The sequence below is a fragment of the Wasmannia auropunctata genome, unplaced genomic scaffold (assembly GCF_000956235.1).
Source record: "Wasmannia auropunctata unplaced genomic scaffold, wasmannia.A_1.0 LD336000.1, whole genome shotgun sequence".
In the NCBI taxonomy this organism is placed as follows: domain Eukaryota; kingdom Metazoa; phylum Arthropoda; class Insecta; order Hymenoptera; family Formicidae; genus Wasmannia; species Wasmannia auropunctata.
The window spans coordinates 2484181-2507191 of record NW_012026890.1 but is presented as its reverse complement, the minus strand read 5'-3'; the positions used below and the strand labels follow the sequence as shown (position 1 = coordinate 2507191).

General features: G+C 39.5%; 1 protein-coding gene across 5 annotated transcripts in view; it reads right to left on the bottom strand.

The window, feature by feature from the left end:
* The window catches only part of LOC105453346 (protein abrupt), an 81853-nt gene that overhangs the window by 5717 nt on the left and 53125 nt on the right, over window positions 1-23011 (bottom strand). For 3 of the 5 annotated variants that reach the window (XM_011695205.1, XM_011695206.1, XM_011695207.1), the window contains exons 5-8: window positions 20630-20854; window positions 20014-20217; window positions 19668-19833; window positions 18742-18801 (exon numbers count right to left, since the gene is read on the bottom strand). In XM_011695205.1, the coding sequence (XP_011693507.1) occupies window positions 18742-18801; window positions 19668-19833; window positions 20014-20217; window positions 20630-20854 (655 nt within the window). Of the gene's footprint in view, window positions 1-763; window positions 1613-16388; window positions 17840-18741; window positions 18802-19667; window positions 19834-20013; window positions 20218-20629; window positions 20855-23011 lie in introns of those variants that run through there. The other 2 variants (XM_011695209.1, XM_011695208.1) reach the window with 2 other exon arrangements.

Here is a 23011-nt window from a genome sequence, read left to right as displayed (position 1 = left end):
TTACTGGATAACTGCCCTTTACTTCAATGTGGTTGGAAGGAGTCTGGCATCGTGCAAGAGAAATGTGGACAATTAACACTGCCATTTAATCATGTTCTTTAAATGGGGGGAAATGGGAAAATATTAACATAAATTCAAGATCTCTTTTACTACAAATAGCTGGATTTTCGGCGAAAGGTGGCGGAGGTGTTCGAGGTTCTAAATTCGCAAACAATACTAATCGAATACGCCAGGTTCTTCACAAATCTTCTGTCGTCGTCGTCTAATTATAATTACGCGTTCGTATGATTATTTAAGATTATGTTTTCGGGCAATATTCGTATACTCATTCAGTATTCATTTCGTATACATTAAATTTGATGCATGATTTCTGGCGTAACGTCGAAAATTTTGCCATGCTACAAAAATCTCAATATTGATGTTAGCGTTATTTTCGCTTTATATTGGACATGCATTTCGTCTGCTGCATTACGAGAACTATCAATAAAATACTCAGTTCGATAATCGCATTAGTTCATTTGTCGCGGTCAGAAATAATTTTATGTGCCAAATGGAATTGAATACTTCACATTATTTTTATTCTCTTATTAATCCTATTTCAGTTATAAAAGCATTATTAGAACTCCTAATGTTATCAATATCAAATCTAGATATGACATATCAAATGTCAAGATAAATAAAATCTAATCATGAAATTAATAAACAATATATTATAATAAATAAAATCATGCGCCATGCATGTTAGGAATAAAAATAAATAAAATTTTGTTTTATTCAACAATTTAGATAATAAACGAATAACATTGTGTAATATTTAGAATTTTGGTTGAAACTATTGCGGTACATATATTTAGAAATTACAATATAACTGGGAAAATGCAATCTCCATTCCTCATTAATGCCCGAAAAATCGCATTCAAATAGTCCCTACTGCTTTACATATCCCAATGTTTTGCATTGTTAGCTATAAAAAGCAATGGGTTACAATTCTATAACGAAGCCCTAAACGGATTAAACAAATTTCAGACGGGCAATTAGCACAACGGCGACGATTGCAGCTGCAGCAGTGACGAAAATCCCCCGTTACGATTTTCAACAGTTCTATCAAACGCGTAGCAACCCTCTCGTGTTTCCAACCGCGATATCGACTAAAGCTTTTCGACAAGTAGCGAGGATTTGATCGCGTTTGTATGCGCTTCCAGACGATCATCGGACGATGAACGTACTCATGGCAACGAGGACGAGGACGGTGACTGATGCTGCTGCTGCTGTTGTTGTTGTTGTTGGGTAACGGGATTGTTCATACTAGGCCTCTGATGGATACCGTGCGCCTGTAGCTGATGATTGATCAGGTAGTGTTTGGTCTTGCACCGCTTGCCGCATACATTGCACTGCGGCCATGTGTCCGGCGGCGGCCAATTCGAATGGACGTTTTTCACATGTTGTCGCAGGTTGCTCGGTGACGAGTAGCTACGGCCGCAGTAACGGCACAGAGGCCTAGTGTCGTCATGGCGCAGTACCGTGTAGAGCCTCGCGAAATTCTCCACCGCCTGTGTAGTATCGGTGGCGGCGGCCGCCATCGCGGCCTCCTCCCTCTTCGGCATCGCCGATCCTACAACCAGGACATGCCCGTCAGTTGATACTGTTTCCTTCCTTGCTCTTTCTCGCCAACTCTCTCCCGTCCCTCCCACGTTTTCTTTCTCTTTCTCTCTCTCTCTCTCTCTCTCTCTCTCTCTCTCTCTCATTTTTGCTCCCTTTCTGTATCTCTCTTTCTCTTTCTTTCTTTCTCTAACGTTCTCTCTATGCACGCGCATTCGCACTACCTCTCTCATGCTTATCTCTCTCTCCCTTTCTCTTTCCCTCTTTCAATGTTCGATCATGCTTCCTTTCTCTCTATCACACAGATTTACACGCACACAGCATACATTGATACAAGCGTACGGAGGCACACACGTTAAACCTTTCATTCTTTCTTTCTGTCGCTCTCCCTCTTTGCTCGCTCTGTATCTGAGCACACACGTGACCAATCACACGTGATTCCTTTCTCTCTCTTTCTCTCTCTCTCTCTCTCTCTCTCTCTGTCTCTCACTTTCTCTCTCGCTATTCTGTCTATCTTTCTTATTCTCCCTCTCCCTCATTCACTCCGCACCCTCGAGCGCACTTTCGCGCCCGATCTGTGTCTCTCGCACCACACCAACGATCATGCACACACACTCTCACTTGCTCTTCCTTTCTCTCTCTATTCCTCAGTCTCTGCTCTAGCGTACACATACTCGCACGCATAATACTCTCGTACTCTCAGGGCATGCCCGGTTGTAGGATGTTTGGTGTGTTGTTATTGTTGTTGTTGTACTTGTTGATGTTGTTTCTTATCCAAAATATAATACGATGGCCCTAGGCTAAACGAATCGCATACGCAAGGCATCTCCGTAGTCTGTTGTTCATTTATCTCTCTTTAATTTCTCGGAGCTTCATGTATGAAGACGCGGGCGACTTCCGGTCGTAATAATCGAACGAACATCTGGCGCCGTAACGTAACGCTCACAAACGCGGCATTATTTTGGCATTTCGGAATGGCTGTCGCCGCCGCGGGCGCGCTTTTTGCGCATTTTACAAGTGAGACAGGAAATTCAGGGGGATAAACGGAAAATAATTGTATTCAATCTATCGGCAAGCATCATCATTCGCCTTCGTCCTCGTGCATATCAAACTCTCGAAGAGAGAGACTGATAGAGAGAGAGAGAGAGAGAGAGAGAGAGAGAGAGAGAGAAGAAAAATGACAAGGAAAAGGTAGACTAACAGAGAAAAAGAGAAAGCGTCAGGATGAAGCGAGAGAAATGGAGGACTTGGACGGAAGAAAGAGATAAGGAAGAGTAGAAGGGTGAAGCAAGAAGGGAGACAGAGCGAGAGTAAGCGAACTACGTAAGAACCTTCGTATTGATCCACTCTCTACGCCTCGTTACGACTATCTTTCCTACGAATCTCTAAGCATAAGGCCTCTCCCATTTTCGTGCACGTCTCATTACGTAAAAGGGAAGGATGTGTAGATTCGCCATGTGATGGGTATATATTCAATTCATGCAGAAACCATCATATACCCCACCTATCAATTTCGAAGCATTTTTTCAGTCATTAACGATTAATAACTTAAATAACGAGATGGGCAATTACAAAAAATATTATATATTTTTGTTAGGAAAACGAATGTATATTTTTAATAGTTGATGGTAGAGAGCTTTTCCCTTTTTTAAATATATATCCGTCATGTATTTTTTGAATGTTATTGCAAACTTAGGATAATTAAATTTCAGGAAAAAGAACAATTGTTTCGCCGTAATAACGTTCACTAAAGCGACTGAAAATTCTATTTCTATATTAAAAACATTTATTTTCAAAAATAGATGGAAAATACTTTTCAGCAAAAATAACATCCGAACCGAGATTCGATCAACAGTATTTGCGTAACCGTAGCATCCTATCCGAAATTAACTTTTGTCAACTAAACCTATGAACATCATGTAAAAGAGAAATCGCAGTATGTAACTATACTTGCTGATTTATAGTGGATGACAAACCAATTTATTAGAGTTACAGAGCCGCATATATATAGCGCGAACCGCGGGAAACCGTATTCCACGATGATTTATATATCAATCGGGCTACACCAGAATTCGGGTGGAATTAAGGTCACATCGCTTCTAGAGCATTAAGCTTGGGTCTTTTCTCTTTCCATTTTCATCTTTTATTACTCGATGGAATGTTCGCACGAGATCCGATTATATTCCGCGGAAATACATGAGTAAAAGTACGTAATCTCAAAACCACATTATTTAAAATTCTTATTAAAAAAATATTCAGAATTCAATTGTATCTTAAGTGTTCAATAAATCAATCTACATTTCAGAGTTTTACAAGAGAGTACAAATTTTAAAATTCCACGAATCATAAATTATAAAATTCATCAAATTTTTGTACGAATATTGTTAAGTAATCGACTCAATTGTTTGCAAAGTTTCTAATTATTAGGATCACATCTTGTTAGATTTAAAGCATTCTCAATGCATGATTTTCTTTCAAGCGTAAAATATATTCAGGTGATCAGTCGGGGGAATCTTAAAAGTTCAGGTTCGATCGATCGGGGTGAGAGGTGTATGTGTTCGATTACGGCCAACCTCCGAGCCGATCGGTCGGAAGAGAGTGATAGAAAGACGGTCTGTGGGGTGCGGAAAAGAACGATGAGCGGAAAGACAAAATACGGAGGGATAGGTGAAAGAAGCGGGAGAGAGAGAGAAATTGAAAGACCAAAAGGGATAGCTGGAATGATGAAGAATCGTGAAAATAGGAGAAGATGCTAAGAGATTTAGAGAAGATAAACGAAGGGACGCGATTTCCTCTGAGAAATTCTTTCCAAAACGAAATTACCTCAAGAGAAAATGTAAGAAGTTCCGCGGGGCAGTTGGAGAAATAAAAATTTACCCTTTTCTTCGCTAAACCTGATTTCAAAGCGAGTAAAGGAAAAGATAATATTTTAATTTTGTTAAGAGAGAAGATATGAACGTACATCTGTAAATTTATCAAGTTTAATGACATTAAGCGCTGAAAGCTCTTACAAAAAATTAAAACTAGGACTCATTATTTTTATTGTATAATGAAATCTTAGAAAATCACAGTTGTTCTTTAAATATCGATTTATCACATACCGAAGATTTATTTTATTTCTAAAATACATAAAATGAATCATAACTTTGCTAAACTTACTGAAATTATAAATTATTAAAAAATTTAATAACATGTTTAATTACAGTCACAAAAATTTCCTACAAACGAATCCAAAAATAATTCAAGATTTACGCCTTGCACAAAATATAATATCAACAATCCTAATAATTGTCTAATTATTCTAAGTATTATCAAAAATCATTATTTGAACATCGCAATAACAAGGCTGGCCAAAACTCTCATCAGAGTATTTGTTTACAACGACAAATACTCTATGCCACTACAAGAATCTAAGAAAACGACTGAAGAGAGTCCACTAAGACTCTTCGCACAGGAGAGAAAATAAAATACGAGAAGATGATACAACGATCGGACGAACGTCAAGATTTTCGCGAAAAACTTCAAGTAGAACGAAGAAACGTGAAGCGGCGAGAAGGATACCGATGTTGTCGGCAAGGAGGGAGATTCAGTAGCAAGCCAGGATGATTGCGCCAGTCCATTAGCGGCGTCGCTCCGACGAATTGCGCTGCATTAACGAGGACCTGCTTCTCGAGGAGCAGTCAGCACGCTGATTGGTCGAAGGGAGCCCGAAGATCGATGTCTTCGGGTTTCCGGGAAAGTCCTTCCGCGTCTGCCTCGCGTTACCGCAAGGGCGAGCAACTCGAAAACGTCGATCCCCGTTGAGGGGAGAGGCGCAGAGATATAGACAGGGATCGATATGCGGCGCGGTGCAATTTCTATTCCTGGAAATACTACCGAAATAAGAAACGAGCCTTGATGTGCTACACCGAAATCCGATTCGATGTTACGGCGGCAAAGCGCGAAACAATCAAGTATCAGCAGTTTTCTACGGCGTTTCGCGCGAAAACTAATCAAGAATGGAATTTAAATATCGATGTTTCGCGTACATGGAACTTTCCGAGTCGTAAATTTTAAATAAATTGTTTATTCTCTCTCTCTCTCTCTCTCATTTTTTAAAACTATAAATAAGTTCTTGTATAGACAGTTTCAAATAAAAAATATATTTCTTATTTATTATCGATTTTTCGAAATTGATGGCACTCAAAGTAACTTTTTCAAAATTTATAATACCCACCAATATATACATTCAGTCTAATATTTTGCCACTTTCTATAGAACTATAATCACACTTGGCTTTATGCCAGCTTTGTTAACGATTGGTTACATCAGCATTCGGCACGGTTTAGGGCTTAGGCTTCATGACAGGTGGTTTGATATATGGCAGTCGTTGAGTGAGAGGAAAAGACTTCGAAGGGGTAGGAAAGTTTTAATTTATATAGATAGCCGGGTAGTTGCCTACGAGCTTCTTCCCTCAGCGCGATTTAAGTTTTCCATTCCTTCGGGAACGAGAAAAAAAACAGCGCGCATTGCGATGAGGTTTACTTTTACTTAACTTTCGCCTTTTCGCTCATTTGCTCGCGTGCAACGCAGGGTTGTAAAGGGCGTAGCGTTTCGTATTGCATGAACTACATCGTTCTCGTAATAATTGATCGAGGTATTTAAGTCTCTGACCTTGGCACCCGTATCCGATCTCTTTGCATTCAAGTTTAATTAGCGTTTAGCCCAATAACACGTATATGTCTCTATAAAGACAAAGTAAAAGAAATTTGTATTTCCGCATATATTTCCCGTGATTATACTAATAGTGATTTCTAAATTCCATAATTTTTCAAATTAAAATCTATAATTTAATCATATTTATCAAAAGTTATTCTTACGATAATTAAACTCAATTTTATAGTTAATTTTTATTAACTGATTTAAAATGTAATATTAAAAATAAATGCAAGAGGATTAAAATACAATGAACGTCTTAATTATAGAAATCAATTCAATGAAAATTCTTAAAGATGTGCACATCTTATGCAGTTAAATTTCTGAAGTAATACGACGAAACAATTTACCAATGCTCTCTCTTTAAAGTTTTTCCTACGGAAGTTCATGAGATGAGACAATAAGATGGCTCACTTTTCTAGAATTGAAAAACCGTGTCGTCTGTCGAAACTTTTTCTCAACTATCGGGATACGGTGCATTGTGCGTGAGACACACGTGTACGAAAAAGTACATTTAAGTGAAAAGGAAAGGGGAGCGTATAGTTAAAACGACTTTCGTCCTCGGCGCGTTGGACTTGTAAAGGGGGTTGGAACGAAGCTACCGGATGGCCGGGGCCGCTTGGATGAAACTGAGATTGCTTGGCAATGGCGGCAATAACGGAAAATACAGAACTATAGAGACATAAAAACGGAAGAAACGCGGTAGACAAGAGGATCAGTATAAAGATAACTGAAATAAAAAGTTATTTCTTGAGCGAGAGAAAATCTGCTTTTTCGAATTAGACAGTTCAATTACGAATGAAAATAATAAAAAATTTCTTAATTATCACACATATTACGTAAGTTTCCTACATTAAGTACATGCTTTCTTGAAATATATATAAAGGGTATTATTTTTATGTTCCTTGAGATATCTTAATAATTTCTTTTCAAAGCTTAACTTAAAGTAAATGCAATAAAATGTTTTTACAATTTATGAAAATTCATTTATAAAATAACTAGCAGAATTGTTATCCAGCAGCACGCATCTTTAGAGAGATATATATCAGAAGAAAGATATATGTAAGATAATAGAAGATCGAAGCGAATACGTGATACGGAATTGTATGGATAAAGAAGATACGGAGAAAGGGTAAGAAAGAGTATTGGAAGACATTGAAGGGGACGGATATCGCTGTGCGTGACGCGCGTGTGTTAAGACGTGAGTGCGCGCGTTTCAGGCACGTTAGAAGGAAATAAAGGGCGGATTTACGTATTCGGAGTGAATTTTGCCTCAGGAGGTTGTCAAGAACACGTGGGACAACAGAACCTTGCAAAAACTTCGGAAAAAAACAGAGTACAACACAAAAAAGAAATGTACAAAGCAAAACGGTTTATAAAAAATTGGAGACAACAATCGAAGCAAAATATAAAATGAGAAGATACGTGATTCAAGAGAAGCCCTTGGTATTACCTTATAAAATATCAAAAAAAGCATTTGTAGAAGAACGTTATTTATAATGTGTGCATTAATCATTCTGGAAGCTATGTATGTCAAACGTGTAACGATTGTCCGCATCCCTGTCAAACTCATAAAAAGAAACTCGAACGATATCAGGGACTCTCAAAGGGAATGATATCTGTAGCGCGCGTGACATGCGTGCGTTAAGCCGCGGGTGCGTGAGACTCGGACACGTTAAGAAAAAAGTAGAGGGTGAATTGACGTAGTTGAAATGACTTTGGTCCGCGAAGGGAGCAGTGAAGGGAGAAGAAGACCGAGGGTTAGGGGGTAGGCGTTTTGGTGATCGGAGGTACCACCGAAGAAGCTTAGGGTGGTTGGCAGCGGCAGTGGTGGTGGTGGCGGCGGCGGCGGCGGCGGCGGCAGCGGTGGCGACGGCGGTGGTGGTGGTGGTTGAGTGGTGCTGAGGGGTGGATACCGGGGGCAAGTGAGGGCAGATCAATGCGGACATGTGCGGGAAATTGCACAGGGATCGATCCCAGGACCCTCGGGGGAAGCGCGGCCTCTGTGTTTTTCTCTCTGTCACTCCTCTCGCACCTCCCCTATATACCCTCTCTACCTCCGTCTGTTCTGACTCTCATTTCGCTCCTCTCCACGTCCCTGGCCTCCTAAGCCTCACTTTCCCTCTTTCTCCCTCTCTCTTCCCCCTCTCTCTCTCTCTCTTTCACCTCGCTCTCACACGAATTTCGCTCTTTCGCGAAACGCTTGCTTTCCGACTGACAAACGCATCGCTTACTGATATAACTGATGTGCTTTCACCAATTGACGATAATTTTGATATAACGTTTATTGGGACAAGGACTTCCGTGTCTTTAAATGCTTTAAACTGCACTTCTATAAATTTAAATTCGTACAAATCTGTTTACTTTATAATTACATTGCAGGCCAATATTTAGCCAACGAAAATTATAAACAATTTTAAAAGGTTGTATAGTCTTCGGGAAGATTAAAATTAATAATTCAAGAAGATTAACTTAATAACAAGAAATTTAATTAAAATTATTTTCAAGATCGGTATTATGAAAATAAAATTTAAATAAAAAATAAAAAAGAGAAAACAGAGAGAGAGAGAGAGAGAGAGAGAGAATTAAATCTCAAATATTAATGCATAAACAATCTATATATTTTTTATGGATTTTAACAAAAATGCAGGAAACTTGTAATGTGAGTAAAGTGAATTTTTACTTTTATATCTTGAATATTGACATTTATCTTCCCATTTCTAAAGGTCGGAAAACTAATGCTCAAATCGAACAATAAGATTTTACGAGTAAAAGACTCAAAAAAGGGACTCAATAATCTATTTAACACAAATGTAAGGATTTCTCAGTTTACAATATACATATATATTTTTTGTAACAAAGTAATAATAGATGATAGCAGTGCAGGACTAAAAGTAAAAAGCCATCAGAGGAAAAAAAATTACAATGGCTTGCATTAGAAAGCTCAGGGAACGAAAATTTACAATTGAACTGCCATGCGGTACCGTTGGAAAAACGGTCAATCCTTTTGGTATGATGCTTTGTATCAACAGAAATTTGTCACTATTCGTCACGGATCATGAATTATAACTAGTACGGTTAAAGCATAAAAAGGAATTTATCATCCGTAGAATTTCTTAGAATAGTATCCGTTACAAGGGATGAATAAGCATCTTTCGTTGGCATGACAATTGCGCAGGTACATTCTCGCATTTCCTCCGTAAACTTCGCCCCCGCAATCGGTCTTAATCGAAGTCTTAGTGCCGCGCGTTTCTCACGGATGCAGCATCCGTGCGGCACAACACGGCCTCGCCGTGAAGATTGATTAAACCCACTGCCGCAGCCGCACCGCCGCGCCACCCACGCGAGGTATATTAAAGACGTGACCCGACATAAAGGATCCTTGTCCTCGGTTCCTATCTATCTCTTTCTCCCTTTCTCTCCCACCCGTTTTTCTTCTATGACCACATTGATTTTCCACAGTTCTCCACCCTTAGTCCACATCACTCTATCCCTCCCTCCGTCCGCTAACTTTCCCTCCGCAAACTCTCCTCTGAGAGAGAGAGAAAGAGAGAGAGAGAATGTACCCCAACGCGACGTACAGGAGGCAAGTACCGTTCGGGCATCCGCGGCTTCTTCCTTCGGCGCCTTCTTATCGACACCCGACGTCGCGCGCTGGAGGCCGTGTAGTCGCTGTTTACTCGCGAGTAATCCGAGAACGAGAGCTCGGGCCGAGTGCTCGAAAGCTTTGCAAGTTTGATTGAATCTCGGCGGCAAGAGCGCCGTCGGCATCAGAAAATGGACAAGTTGCTAGCTTCGGAGTTCGTTCTTCACGGTTTTCCCGATTTTTTTTGTTTTGTTTTCCCCGCGAAAGTTAGCGGATGTCGTGAACAGAGCCGTTTTACTCGGCGCAATCGGCCGTAACTTTTGCGTCTCAAACAGAAGGAACGCTTGTAGATTGTGAACGAATTGAATAATTTTGTATTACGATTAGAATGACGATGCAGTTCCGACTTTTTAAATTGACGACGAAATGACATAGAAAAGCGAATTAAATATTTTACACCGCGTGATTTATTTAATTCTTCATCAGTCGTATTAGCCATTTTATTTAACGTCCTTTTATCAGTTTAAATTTTAAATTGCGTAAAAAAAAGTTGGGGAACTATGTTCATCGTAGCCATAACACGATTTGTCTCCCTTAATCAACGTTGCAGGCGTTATTTTTTTGAATATCTATTTATTATTGTCAATTTGTTTAAGAGCTCGTGCTTTTTTCCCAGATAAAAGCATATTTGCGCTTTTCCTCGTTAATGAGATTTCGCCTTTGATGTCCACCGTTTTTATTGCATTAAGTGGATTTCGGAGGTAATTTTTTTTTATCCTGCCGCGCCACGTTTGCCACGCTGTTGTAACGTCCGTGAAATGCGTTCTCGTTTTTCGCTCATGTCGACGAGAATCGATAGACCAGGGAGATTAAAGCCGAGTATTCGTAACGGCGATTTCGAACGCGCGACGGGAATGTAAAGCCAAAGTGCGCGTCGTGTTTTTCCCTGCTATTTGTTTTTCTTCTATCGACCCACCAAACTTGCGCGATATTTTCTAAAATTATATTGCAAACTAATTAAGCGTTTAAAAATTAGTTTCACAAAATGTAATAAATTCTCGCGAATTTTGCACTACGATTTATTTTATCACTACGATTGTCCGGCATAATATCGTGTTATTCCTGCTTCGCATTATTTTATTATAATGTGCGTACTTAACAAAACACCAAACAAAACACATTCTGCACCCGAAAGTCAGCTGTTCGCAAAACGGTGTCGCGGAGACTAATGTGATAAGTTCTGAGAGGGAATTGCAATCGCCATTTGTCCGGAGGACGCAATAATGTACGGATGAACCACCCTCGGCGCAGTCCAAGTGGCTTCGCGTGCGTCGGCAGCACGTGGATCTCGCGAGAGTGAAGGAGCGGAGAAAAGGGACGCCTGAGACATTTAGAAAGAGGCAAGAGACGAGACGAAATGGTCGGTAGGGATAAGGTCGGATGAGAAGGAAGGACAGAGAAATGGGAAAAACATGGCGGTGTGGCGGCGAAAAAGGGGGAGGGATACAAACAGTTCAACGTGACACCGTGCATTCGTCTCGTTGCTCCGCTTATCGTGCAAAAACCTCATTTTTATTCTTCCCGCAATGTCCTCCGGCGATGTTCTACGCCTTCTACGGCCACGTGTAGGACCACCTACGTATAAGCCTTATCCGCCGGCCCTAACTCCCTTGGAATATATTTGATAGCATCGCCACTCCCGAAATGGGCCACTACATCCAATCTCGTCTCATTTCCGGATCCTTTCTTTTACCAACTTGATCTTTGTTTTTCAACTGCGTTTCGAACAACTCGAGTGGGATAACCTCGACCACGTCATCGATCCTTCGCCAGGGTTCTTTCCAATTTTTACAACGCGAAGTTTCCTCATTTTCTTGAGTGTTAGAGCAGTGTTGACTTAAACATTATATTTGTCTAGGAAATTGTTGACGATGATAGAGAGAAATATCGATTGCATTTGCTTTTAAAATATAACAGCAAGTTTAATATAAAAAAGTGCCTTTTAACATAATAAAAATGCCTGAAACTTGTCTTTTTTTACAATAAAATTATACCATCAGCGTAAAAATAAAATTAATAAATAATTCAAATATTTAAAAAATCCATTTAAAAAAATATATCAGCATAAATATTTCTGTCCGCATATTCTATAATGCGTGGAAATTTATTATATTAGAAAAGAACATAGTGTTGTCGATATATATTTCGATTTTCTTCTCAACGTTAAACTTCGGATAATCGAGTTTTCTTTTTCTCCCGGATACTCCGAGAAAATCAAGATTTGAACGGACATCTGGGGGATACGGGCGGTCAGCAAAGATTAAGAAAGAAGAAGACGAAGAGGAATCCTACCCTACCTTCATCCACGTGCTGCGGATGTTTCGCATCCCCTGTGCACATGTACACAATGCCGGTCGTCACAAACAAAATCGTCGATGAACGACACGTGTGCGCGCTCCACGCGATCGCTAATATGTTTCGTCTTTGCCATATTGAAATTTACTCGCGATCGTTCTCTCTCTTTCGGTGTCATACGCGTCGAAAAATATCGCGCGGAATGTCGAGCAGCGATGGTCAAACGTGGATAAGTTTTCCTAGGGGAAACTCGTCAGGATGATAAGAATCTGACCAGGCTCGGTCGAAACGAAGTTATCCGAATCGGATCCGGGTGATAGATGGCTCTAATCTGCCGAGAGTGCGCGATCGAGAGTCAACCTTGCAGTAGAAAACATGGATCTGTAGTAGGCTGCTAGAATCTAGCGCGAGAGATCGAGATAAGGACCGGCGCAAAAAGAACATAAGTCACGCTGACACGTAATTTCGGTGGCCGGAATGATACGCGTAATTGTCTCCGATATCACACAGTCAAGACGAGAATGTATATTCGTAGAACTTTTAAATTGGAATAAATTCTCTGAAATTTTTAATTTAATTTTCATAGATATTTTAATTGAATTATATTATAGATATCCAAGCAAAATGAAATCTAAGCGATTTTTTATTAATTTTTTTTACAAATGCACTGGACATTTTAAAAAGTTTTAAAGTATTAATTGTAATTAAAATACAGAAAGATTAAAATAATATTTTGAAAAATCGATAAAAGTTAAAAAAAATTAAAGAATATTCTATTGAATAAAAAATCGCGAACAAAATCAATTTTTTTCTCTTTCACTTTACTTTATTTCAAGTAAGAATTAAATCTAATGTTTTTATATAGAATCGCGCATTATCATGGTTGTTTAGTTACTATAGATAATAATAGTTTTTCTTTAAATCTCATAAAAGAACTTGAAAAAAAAAAAAAGATTTTTTTGATCGAATGTCATAGCTTAAGGTGGATTTCTTAGCAAGAATTTCTCGCCAAGTATGATATCTACCCTTGAAGCAAGTTTACTGTTGAGATTCAATCGTCACATCCAATAGTTCGTCAAATCAGAATTTTTATAATCCGTATAAATTGAAAAAAATATATATCAAAAAATGAATTAATAATATAAAATGACATTATTAATACATTTTTAATTACTGTGCTGTGCAATTGCACGATTTAATTTTAATTTAGATTTGGCACTTGCGTTTCATTAATAAAAAAAAAACGAAACAGACAAGACTTAAAAAGAAAAAAAAACTTTTATTAAAGTATCATTCAACCAAAATCTTCACAACCTTTCATCTCAAAGCTTCAGGAACTATCGTATCATCTCGAAAGTAAATCGAAAGTACTTGTAAACGACAATCATCAATCATAGCCGCGAGAGTCATGCGGGTGGCTGCGCAGTCTCGCAGCTGATCCTATCCTATCGTTTTCTCCCCGTGCCTCGTGTCACTGGGTTACCGCACGTCCTGAAACGGAAGTGAACCGACCCTCGACCGCACCCGCGCCGAGTCGAGTACCGGTGAGTGCTTTTAGACGAGGCCGCACTCGTCGTAGGCGACGGAGCTTTACGCCGATGGCACGAAATAAGCAGAACGACGAAAACGGATAGGCGGGAAGAGGGAGGAGAGAAAGACGGTTGGCGTAAGAAGAACGTGCGCGGATAAGAAGACAGGAGGGAGGGAGGATTGCTGAGAACAAATGCGAAGCTCTGCCTCCATTTACGTGGGGGCTGCGAGCGTCAGGGGTTGGCACGAGGCACGGGATGGAAGAAATTCGTGGAAACACCGCGGAATTGGATAAGCCGGCGGGGTTTGTTTTGTCAGGGGTTCGCAACGAGGATAAACGCGGCGACTGTTGGGATCGCGTGGTCGATGGTCATAGAGACCCAGCTATCGCGTGTCGCGGCAAACTTTCTCTTGCTCGCTCGTTCGCTCGCTCGCTCGCTCGCTCCGTCTGCGCGGAAATCGGCAATCTGCTAACCCGAGACAGGCACTCGCGTTGTTAACAAGCGTCACCGGATCGATAGATCGAAACCGTTTCCCTAGTTAAATTAATATTCCCTCGAAATGCTTACTTTTCACGAATGCCAAAATTACCTCCCCCCCATAAGTTCGCTAGCCCCTCCTATAGGAAGTTATTCCTGCCATTTGTAACTGTATGAACTCTATAACATTGTTTAATAAAAATTATTAAACGGAATTTTTACGTTTCAGAATTTAGAAGCAAATACTTTATCAAAGTTTGAAACAAAATAACACATTTTTTTCCATTAAATGAAAAGTCTTCAATTTATCTCATTTCTCAACTGTATAAAAAAATAGACTTTTTAGCGATTTAACATTTGTCTATTTAACAGCAAAGTTTGGAAAATTCAGAAAACGTTCTTAGTGTCACTGACATTATTATTGTCAGCTTCTATAATATTCCCTGCTGCATGTGGTTTTCAAAACCACAATGTAATGAAGGAAAGCGGTTTGCCAATCTCATTCTCCGCCGTAGAGAAAGTGCGGAAGGAGACGGGTCCTTACGCGAACCATTGTCGAGACGAGACCGACGGCGATCGAAAGCCCGACAATGGAATTGCGATTATCGTCCGAGCAGGGTTGCTTGCCCTCATCAAACCCTATATACGCGAGGGCGAATCGAATGGTATGGAACACGATGAGAGACAGGGAGAGGCATCGGCGAAGGAAAGAGGGAACGGGAGGATGTGGGGCGGGATTGGCACGGAGTGGAGGAGCAAGATAGAGTTAGAGAGGAACGAGCGGGAGGTACTAGGTGCTGTTTGTTGAATCCTCGAGATCAATACGACGTACCCTATCTCTTTCTCCCTCGTAATATTACGGACGATGGCGTGCGTGACACACGTATATGTTCACGTTCCCGATACACGTCACGAGAGGTGAAGTGATGCTGCGCCAATTGATTTCGGATTTTTCACGAAAGTCTTTGTCGATCTTCATTTTTCGACAACGACGAAATGAACAAAATTGTAATGTAACGAACAGTCCTTGATTGTTCATTTTCATTTTTTTTTTCCTATAAGATAAATTGACGCAGTAATGAACGGGGGAAATCTCGTGATTAATATTGTGTACATCAGTCATGCCAATTACGACAGATTGCTGCCGTGAGATTGCAGCTAGGTATATCTTCATTTCCGATAATTATGCAAAATAACGTTACAAAATTCTATTCATGCAAGTTTCAAAATGAAAAATGAGTCTCAAAAATCAATTGTCTCCTTTTAATGCTGTTTATATGAATAGCAATAAGCAACGTATAAATATAATATATATATATATATTTATATATAAATATATATATTTAGAGTTTAAGCCTCGTTGATGCTTCATATATGTATATAAAAATTTAAAAGCTTTCTCCCACAAAAAAAGAAGCGGTGTAAGAAATTAATAACAATGGCTCTTGAAGGTGAGAGTTCGTATCTCTGGCTTTCCCATTCATTTCTGGGTAATGGCGAAATCCTTCATTCCGCTCGTTTCTTCCATGAAAGCAAGCGATGAATATAGGAGAATAGTTTCACGACGGGAGCCTGCTTTTCCAAAAAAACAAAAAAAAAACGGGGGTTGATCATACCGCTTTACTTATCGTGCTAGTTATACCGCGGTAAAGTAAGCTCTCGCGGAGCTTTTTCTAGCTCTGTCTGTCTCACGCTCTCCCCCGTTCTTCCTCTTCCGACCAATCGAGGAGGTCTGCTTATCGTCAACGCGAAGGGTGAACTGCGCACTGCGGTATGGGACGAAAATAGGTCGGCCAATTCTCGTACCAGCACCCTCTTTCGCCTCCGCCTTACCTATCGACACCTCCGCACCCTTATCCGAACTCTAATAAAAAACGAATACCTACGAGTGTGAGCTTCGATCGCTTAGGCGCGGCCTTTTCGACGCACACTCAGGGTCAAATTTAACCACCGTTGATGCGCTGAGAGGGAGGCCGAATGTGCAATCAAATCATATTTGAAAATATTATATTAATAACTAATACTTCAAAATAATATACGTGCAAACGAAAATTTTTGCAATTCTTTTGATTTAATGTAATACTGAAAATATTATATTATCACGGAAAGAGAGAAGAATGCCTTCGCAAAACAAATCGGATCGATTCATGATTAAATAACAAAATTTAATATTTATTGCTCTTACAAACACACAAATCGAGTTATTTTATTAAGATTTTTCTAAGTATAATTAAACTTGTAAAAAAACAAAAAAATTTAATTGTACGATTTCTTCATCCGTAAATGAATAGTAATGAATTCATATAACGATCGGAGCAAAAACTCTTCGTCATAGTTTATATTCGTGAACGAAAAATAAACTAAAAAAATCATCTCAGAACTAAAATAAAAAATATTAGTTCGTGCAGTCTTATAATTGTATAATTGCACGCTATTGTAAAAAGACGTGCAATTATCTTTCAATATTCAATATCAATAATTATCAAAAAGACGAACATTAAAGTCTATGTTGAATCTACGCACCTTCCTTCAGCGCATCTCATAAAAAAAAATATATATATGTATATGTGTTAGATCGTGATATCGTCAGCGTCAACTCACTTTCGCTGAAGACACAAGCACACATTTGTCATCATCTGCGCAACGCGTTTTTTTCACATTTGATTTCTTCATAGCGCAATAACAACGGATTCATCACTATAAAAACGTCTCTGTTACAAGTCTTCACAAAAGGATCACAAATTATGAGGCATCAGCAAATGGTTCCGATCTTTCGGTATGCATGTATGTAAATCGCGAGCCCTCTTCGATCATATTCCAGATTGCTGCCTGTCTTCGGACCATCTGTCAGCCGTGGAGTATTATTGTTGAGACTGCTGACTCGTGGAAACTTGCGAGGCAGGCTGCAAAGATTGCTGTTGCGTCTGAACATGCGTCTGCATCTGATGATACAGGGGATAAGTTTTTCGTTTTCTGATGCCGTGCATGGAAAGCAGATGAATCTGCAAGTACTGCTTAGTCTTGAATTGCTTATTGCACACGTGACACGAGATATATTCGGTCTGCACAGTGTGAACGTTAACGATGTGCTGCTTTAAATTGGAATTGTTCGAGTATATCTTGCCGCATTCGGGACACTTGGGTTTACCGACGTGACTGGTGTCATCCCTTTGTTGATGATACCGCCTGTGAGATTGCTGATGTAGTATCGCCATGCTCTCGATCTTGTCCTTCGCGCAAGACTGCAGCATCAGATTCAGTTGATCGCTCTTGGTAGAGGTGCTCTGCTGAAGACTTTGGAGATTGTTCTGCAGTTTCTGATGCATCATCGTAAGTTGGTCACTATTTAGGTTATTGAGGGAGTTGAGGGCATTGAGGGTGTGTTGCTGCGACGACTGTTGGCTGGTGGCATGGTGGTGATGATGCTGATGGTGATGATGCTGAAGCAGGGCCGAGAGATCCTGCCCTTTCGAGTTGTGACCTCCGCCGCTCTGGTAGCTTTCAGACCCGGCGTGCTCGTTCTTCGTCGAGGATGTACCCGGCAGCCAACCGGAACTCGAGCTTGAACCATCTCCTCCAGAGGGCTGCCACCGCCCTGGAACCACCAGCCAATGTCAGTCCTCAGCCAACCTCGTACGATCCCTTAAACACTATTCAATCGCGCTTTTTTTGCCTCGCGCAGGCCTTTCTTATGCATTTTTTTTTCAACTTTCTCTTTTCTGAAAGTGTATTTCCAGGTTTTTAAAGACAACTTGCCCTCGATAATTTTCGTACCCTCCCCCAACGAGCCTCTGCCTAAACCTAGGATCGAATTCGATCCTTCGTATCGTGCGAGTTAATATGACGATCTTTAATTGCTCCTGGCGCTCTTGTGCGCCCTATCGTTTGTCTCTTCTTCATATTATCTTCCCATATCGCGATTTGTTTCCAATTCTTATTGAAACTGCGACCGATTAAGATCACTACATCGATATACACGCATAATTAAGATTATTTTAGATAATCATGGATAATGTAATTTTAGATTTACAATTCGATTCCTGATCCTGAAAATTTTGTAGATATTGCAATATAGCGACGCGAATTTATTTCACACTTGCACAATTTTTTAAGGCAATACGGTGACGTCGAAAATAAGCCTCACATTGCAGACAAAGACAATGACGAAGATACAATGTGAACCTCGTTTCCGAATAGAAAGGCAATTTTATAGTAATTACTATGAAACAGATTTATGTTTCATTATGTTAAGATACGCCACAATAATGAAAATCATAGAAGAGCCGTTGAGATGCGACTCCATAATACGTTGCTGCTCACCGTGTGATAAGAGGGGTAGCTGACAAGGAATGCAAGGGTTTGTGAGAGGTACGAGAGTTTCATGCATTCAAAACGCAACAACGAGATCAGAGTCTTAGGAAACGACGGAAGGATACTAGTCTGGGCTTTAAGAATGTTTAAAAGAGTGAGATCAAATCATAGATTTGATAAACTTACCATAATTTGGATCCTGATTGGCGACCTGATGTATACCAGATGGTCCTGGCATGTTCATGCCTGTAATTCATGAATGAAATCGATTAGATCAATTTTAGACAATTGCAAACATAAAATGTTATTAAAAAAATTTAATATTAAATAAGAACAAAAATTAAAAATACAATTAATTATATATTAAATACAAATGAAAAAGATTACAAGTGCGACATTTACTGTCTTAGCAAATTATCAAGAATGTATTAAAAATAGAACTAATTTTTTTAATATTTAATAATATGCAGTACACATGGTACGCATTAACGAAGTCAACTACTGTTTCACGGTAAATATAAATATAAATCATGAGATTTATATCGCTCAATTGGCTATAGCACAGGTAAACGAAATCAAATTATGTTAATAATATGTTAGTTTATTACATTTAATAATAGATTCATGTTAACACATTTTCATAAGTCAAAGAATACAATGAAATTATGTACACAAATAGAAATAATTGTAATTATTCATTAATTAATTTTAATTGAAGCCGTAATTAGTAATTAAGTCGGGCTAATTGCTAATTACGAAAGTAATTAGTAACTGGACGAGGAATTAATAATTAATTACAAATGTAATTAGTAATTAAATGTGCCATTAATTAAAAAACTAATTTGCATCCTTTCGACAAAACTCGGATTTCTTTGGTCCATCGTAAATTTAACTCTGCCTTATAAATAACGAAATGGCCGTTATTTACATAAGCAATTATCAATATAAAGCATATATTTTTCAAACAGATCAATAGTCTGATTATTCTTGTCGAAATACGCGATTTATTTATTATTAAATTAATCGCAAAACAAAGCAAGCGATATAATCTATAAAATGTTTTACAAGATTCAATAAGAAAATTTCCAATTGTATAAGAACCAAATAATTACCTTGAAGACTCAGTAATGCTGCGGGGAAGCTGTTACGATGGTGTTCTATAGAGTCATTTAGAATGTCACTTGGCTCGGTCTTCACCGCGTTCAGGATGCTGCCGTGGTTCGACATATCCTCCTCATTTTCTGACATAGAATTCGAATCTTCGCCAGTTGACTGCGCCTGAAATTAAACAAAATATTCCCACACTCATGAAACATCAGCGAAAAGATAGCTGTAATCACTGAACGATACTAATCAGTTTCACTAAATTTAAATTTAACAATTTTGCGTGGAAATACATTTATGTATAATAGAGCACAATTATTACTGCCCAACTTGATCTATAATTCCTGCGCTCACCTGTATATTGTTTGAGGATGTCGTGTGTATCGTGGGACCACCTTCGAGTGCCTGGCCTAACAAGGACTCCTGAAGATCCGACTTTTGTTCGACATGGTTACCCATTGGCGGACTATAACTTCTCGCTCGCTTTTCCTGAGGTGGACTCATATCACTTTCATTGAGCTCTCCTCTGCCGTTATCCTGCCAATTACGTGGGGTCGCCTGAACAAATTAAAGACAATACATATAACGGACGATAGTACACAGCGTCTATAAAAAAAAAAAGACAATGCAATCATTCTTCATAATACAGTTCCAACTAATATTTAACATTCAATAATCTCATTATATGTATAATCAGCGAAACTCGGAATACTCATCCATTATTAAAACTTCCGCGTAATATTTGTCTAACGTCTATTATAAGTCGTGAAATTAAAAGCTAAAGGACGAAGCAGGGAATTCTAACCGGGATTCCGCCTGTCACGGTAACGGCGACGGCGCAGTGTTAAAAGCACATTAATTAAAATTCGTTTTAATTAAGGCTAAATTAATTAAAAGTTCGAACCCAGCCGTATAATTCGTATAATTAATTTTCCAACTTCCATATTAAACTGCCGCGGGGACAACTTACAGGTGCGCTGCCGTTGTTGCCGGCCGACGACGACGGAATTTTCGTGGCGCCGCTATTAACGTCCGCCAAACCCCGCACTTGAAGCATCTGAGCCGTCTTCAGAAAAGCGGGTAGCTGCTCCTGGCCCACGTGCACCTCCCCGTGATACATAAAACGCAGCAAGGACTCCATGTCCGACGATGCTACATCCTTCAGGATTACGATCGGATGAGGGCATGGATTTGCCTGCGTCAAAAGTTAACATTTCCTTCGAATTCGCATTCTCATAATTAATAACGCAGTGCAAAGCACTCTAATAATAAGAAACATCCTAACGTAATTTCAAAACATTATTTACATTTAAATGTTGATCCTATATTTCCGGCGTAATTATAAAACTTTAAAATAATGAATTTTTCAAGTAACTTACAACCCATTAAGTTTCAAACCACTCGAGTCGTATATACCGCTCAACATTATCCATTTAATCGAACATTCGATCCACGCAGCGCTGATTCAACGAGATTTGATATAAGATACCAGTGTCAAATTAATCGCAGCTATTAATTATCAGCCCATCCCGGGCAGCCGTTAGTACAGTTATCTTATAAGCAGTGTGGCAATTACAAAAAGTATGCGCTCTCTAACGCTCGATCGATCAAGGTAATCGATCCATCAGGAAGCGCGCGCGATTTTTCTAATCGCACATTCATAAGGAGCGGAGATCGGAAATCAAGAGAGAGATACATCGATCCCCTATCAGCAAGAGGTCAAAAGGTTTGACGGTAACGAATACTACCTTCCCCCCCCCCCATTTTTTCCGCCCCGCTCCGGCGTGTAGAACAGAAACGTTTCTCACGTATACTGAAATTCAGCAAACCGCATGCACTATTAGATATATCCGTCGTGCAAAAAGAGGAGTGACTTTTCTTCTCGTCCTTTCAAAGTAAACGATTCAACATCGCGGCTAAAGGTTAAGAGAGGTATACGGGGGATTCTGATCGATGCCCGGCGAATCGATCCCTCTTCCAAAGCGCTTAATCCCGTCCGTCGATGGACACGCAGGGGGAGTCTGACGGCCGATTAATTTGTAACGATTTACAACCGAGATGCATATAATCAGCGTCGTTTAATCCACGTCGGAGCTACCCTTCATCTTGGTGCATCGCTGCACCGATTTGTACGGTTTAAGCGCACATAAATCGTCGACTTTTTTTATATAAATACGCGCAGCGGGACGACCTGAAAGATTTAAAACTACGAGATAGAACATATTACGCTAAATTATAATTACTTTAATCTCTTAAACTCATGCATGAAAAACATAATTGATTTAGAAGCGGTTGCAGTTGTTATCTGTTCGATTCAAGTGTCCCAAGTGTGAAACTTTAAACACTTAATTTGCGTGCGAAAATTGCGCCTCGGTCCAGATAATTACGAGAATGAAGAATTGTAAAACGAGATGACGTAAAATGTGTCCTTATTGCCGAGAGTGCCCCAGATACCTTCTCACCTTTCTCATCATCGAATTGACCGAGTGAAATCGCTTTTCGCCGATGGTTAATTGCATCCACGAATAGTCACGCTCGACAGCCAATTGATTCGTAACGACAATTTATAACCATCGACGCGTATAATGATCGATACTCAATCTGCGTCGGGATATGTTCCCCGTATACCTTGGGCATCAATTCTTGCACCTGTCAGACCAACGAATTAGCTCTTAATATTGAACGATCTTCGTGATCGTTGGACAGTGACAACTGAAGCCTCAACAAGCCAAATTGCACTTTTGTAGTTGTCGTTTTGGCTTTACATGAAAATTCGTCGATTATATGTACATCTAGAATATTGTCACTTAATAATAACGTGCATAGCTCAATCAAGAAAAAAATTATCAAGATATGACTCGGTGTAAATCTTCTTATTTTTCTTATTTACTTTTCCTTACTTACTTATTTTTATTAATTGTTAATTAATCATTTATTAATTTATCTCTTCATCTCTTTTATTTATATAAATCTGCACAATAATTAAAATAGCAAATTTAAGTCATTAACTTCTGAATAAACGGATGCATATTTAAATAATATGGATACAAACAACACATACGATGTGTTCCCGGTTAGATGGAGGGTTACATCGATCACGTAACGGCATCGATCACGATCGCTCTCGCGAAAAGACCGCGAGAGCAGACCGCATAAAGCGAAGGCGTCTCTCACGGTGATGCACGTACGTCATGGCGATATTATACGAAGTGCTAGTGCCATTATCGACAGCGATATTAATTATAATTAATGAACCTCCTGGGATGGCACGGCTTTCCGTGCGCCTGCCTACACAGTTATACCGAAAACGACGTGATGCTACACACACACACACACACATACACACACACAC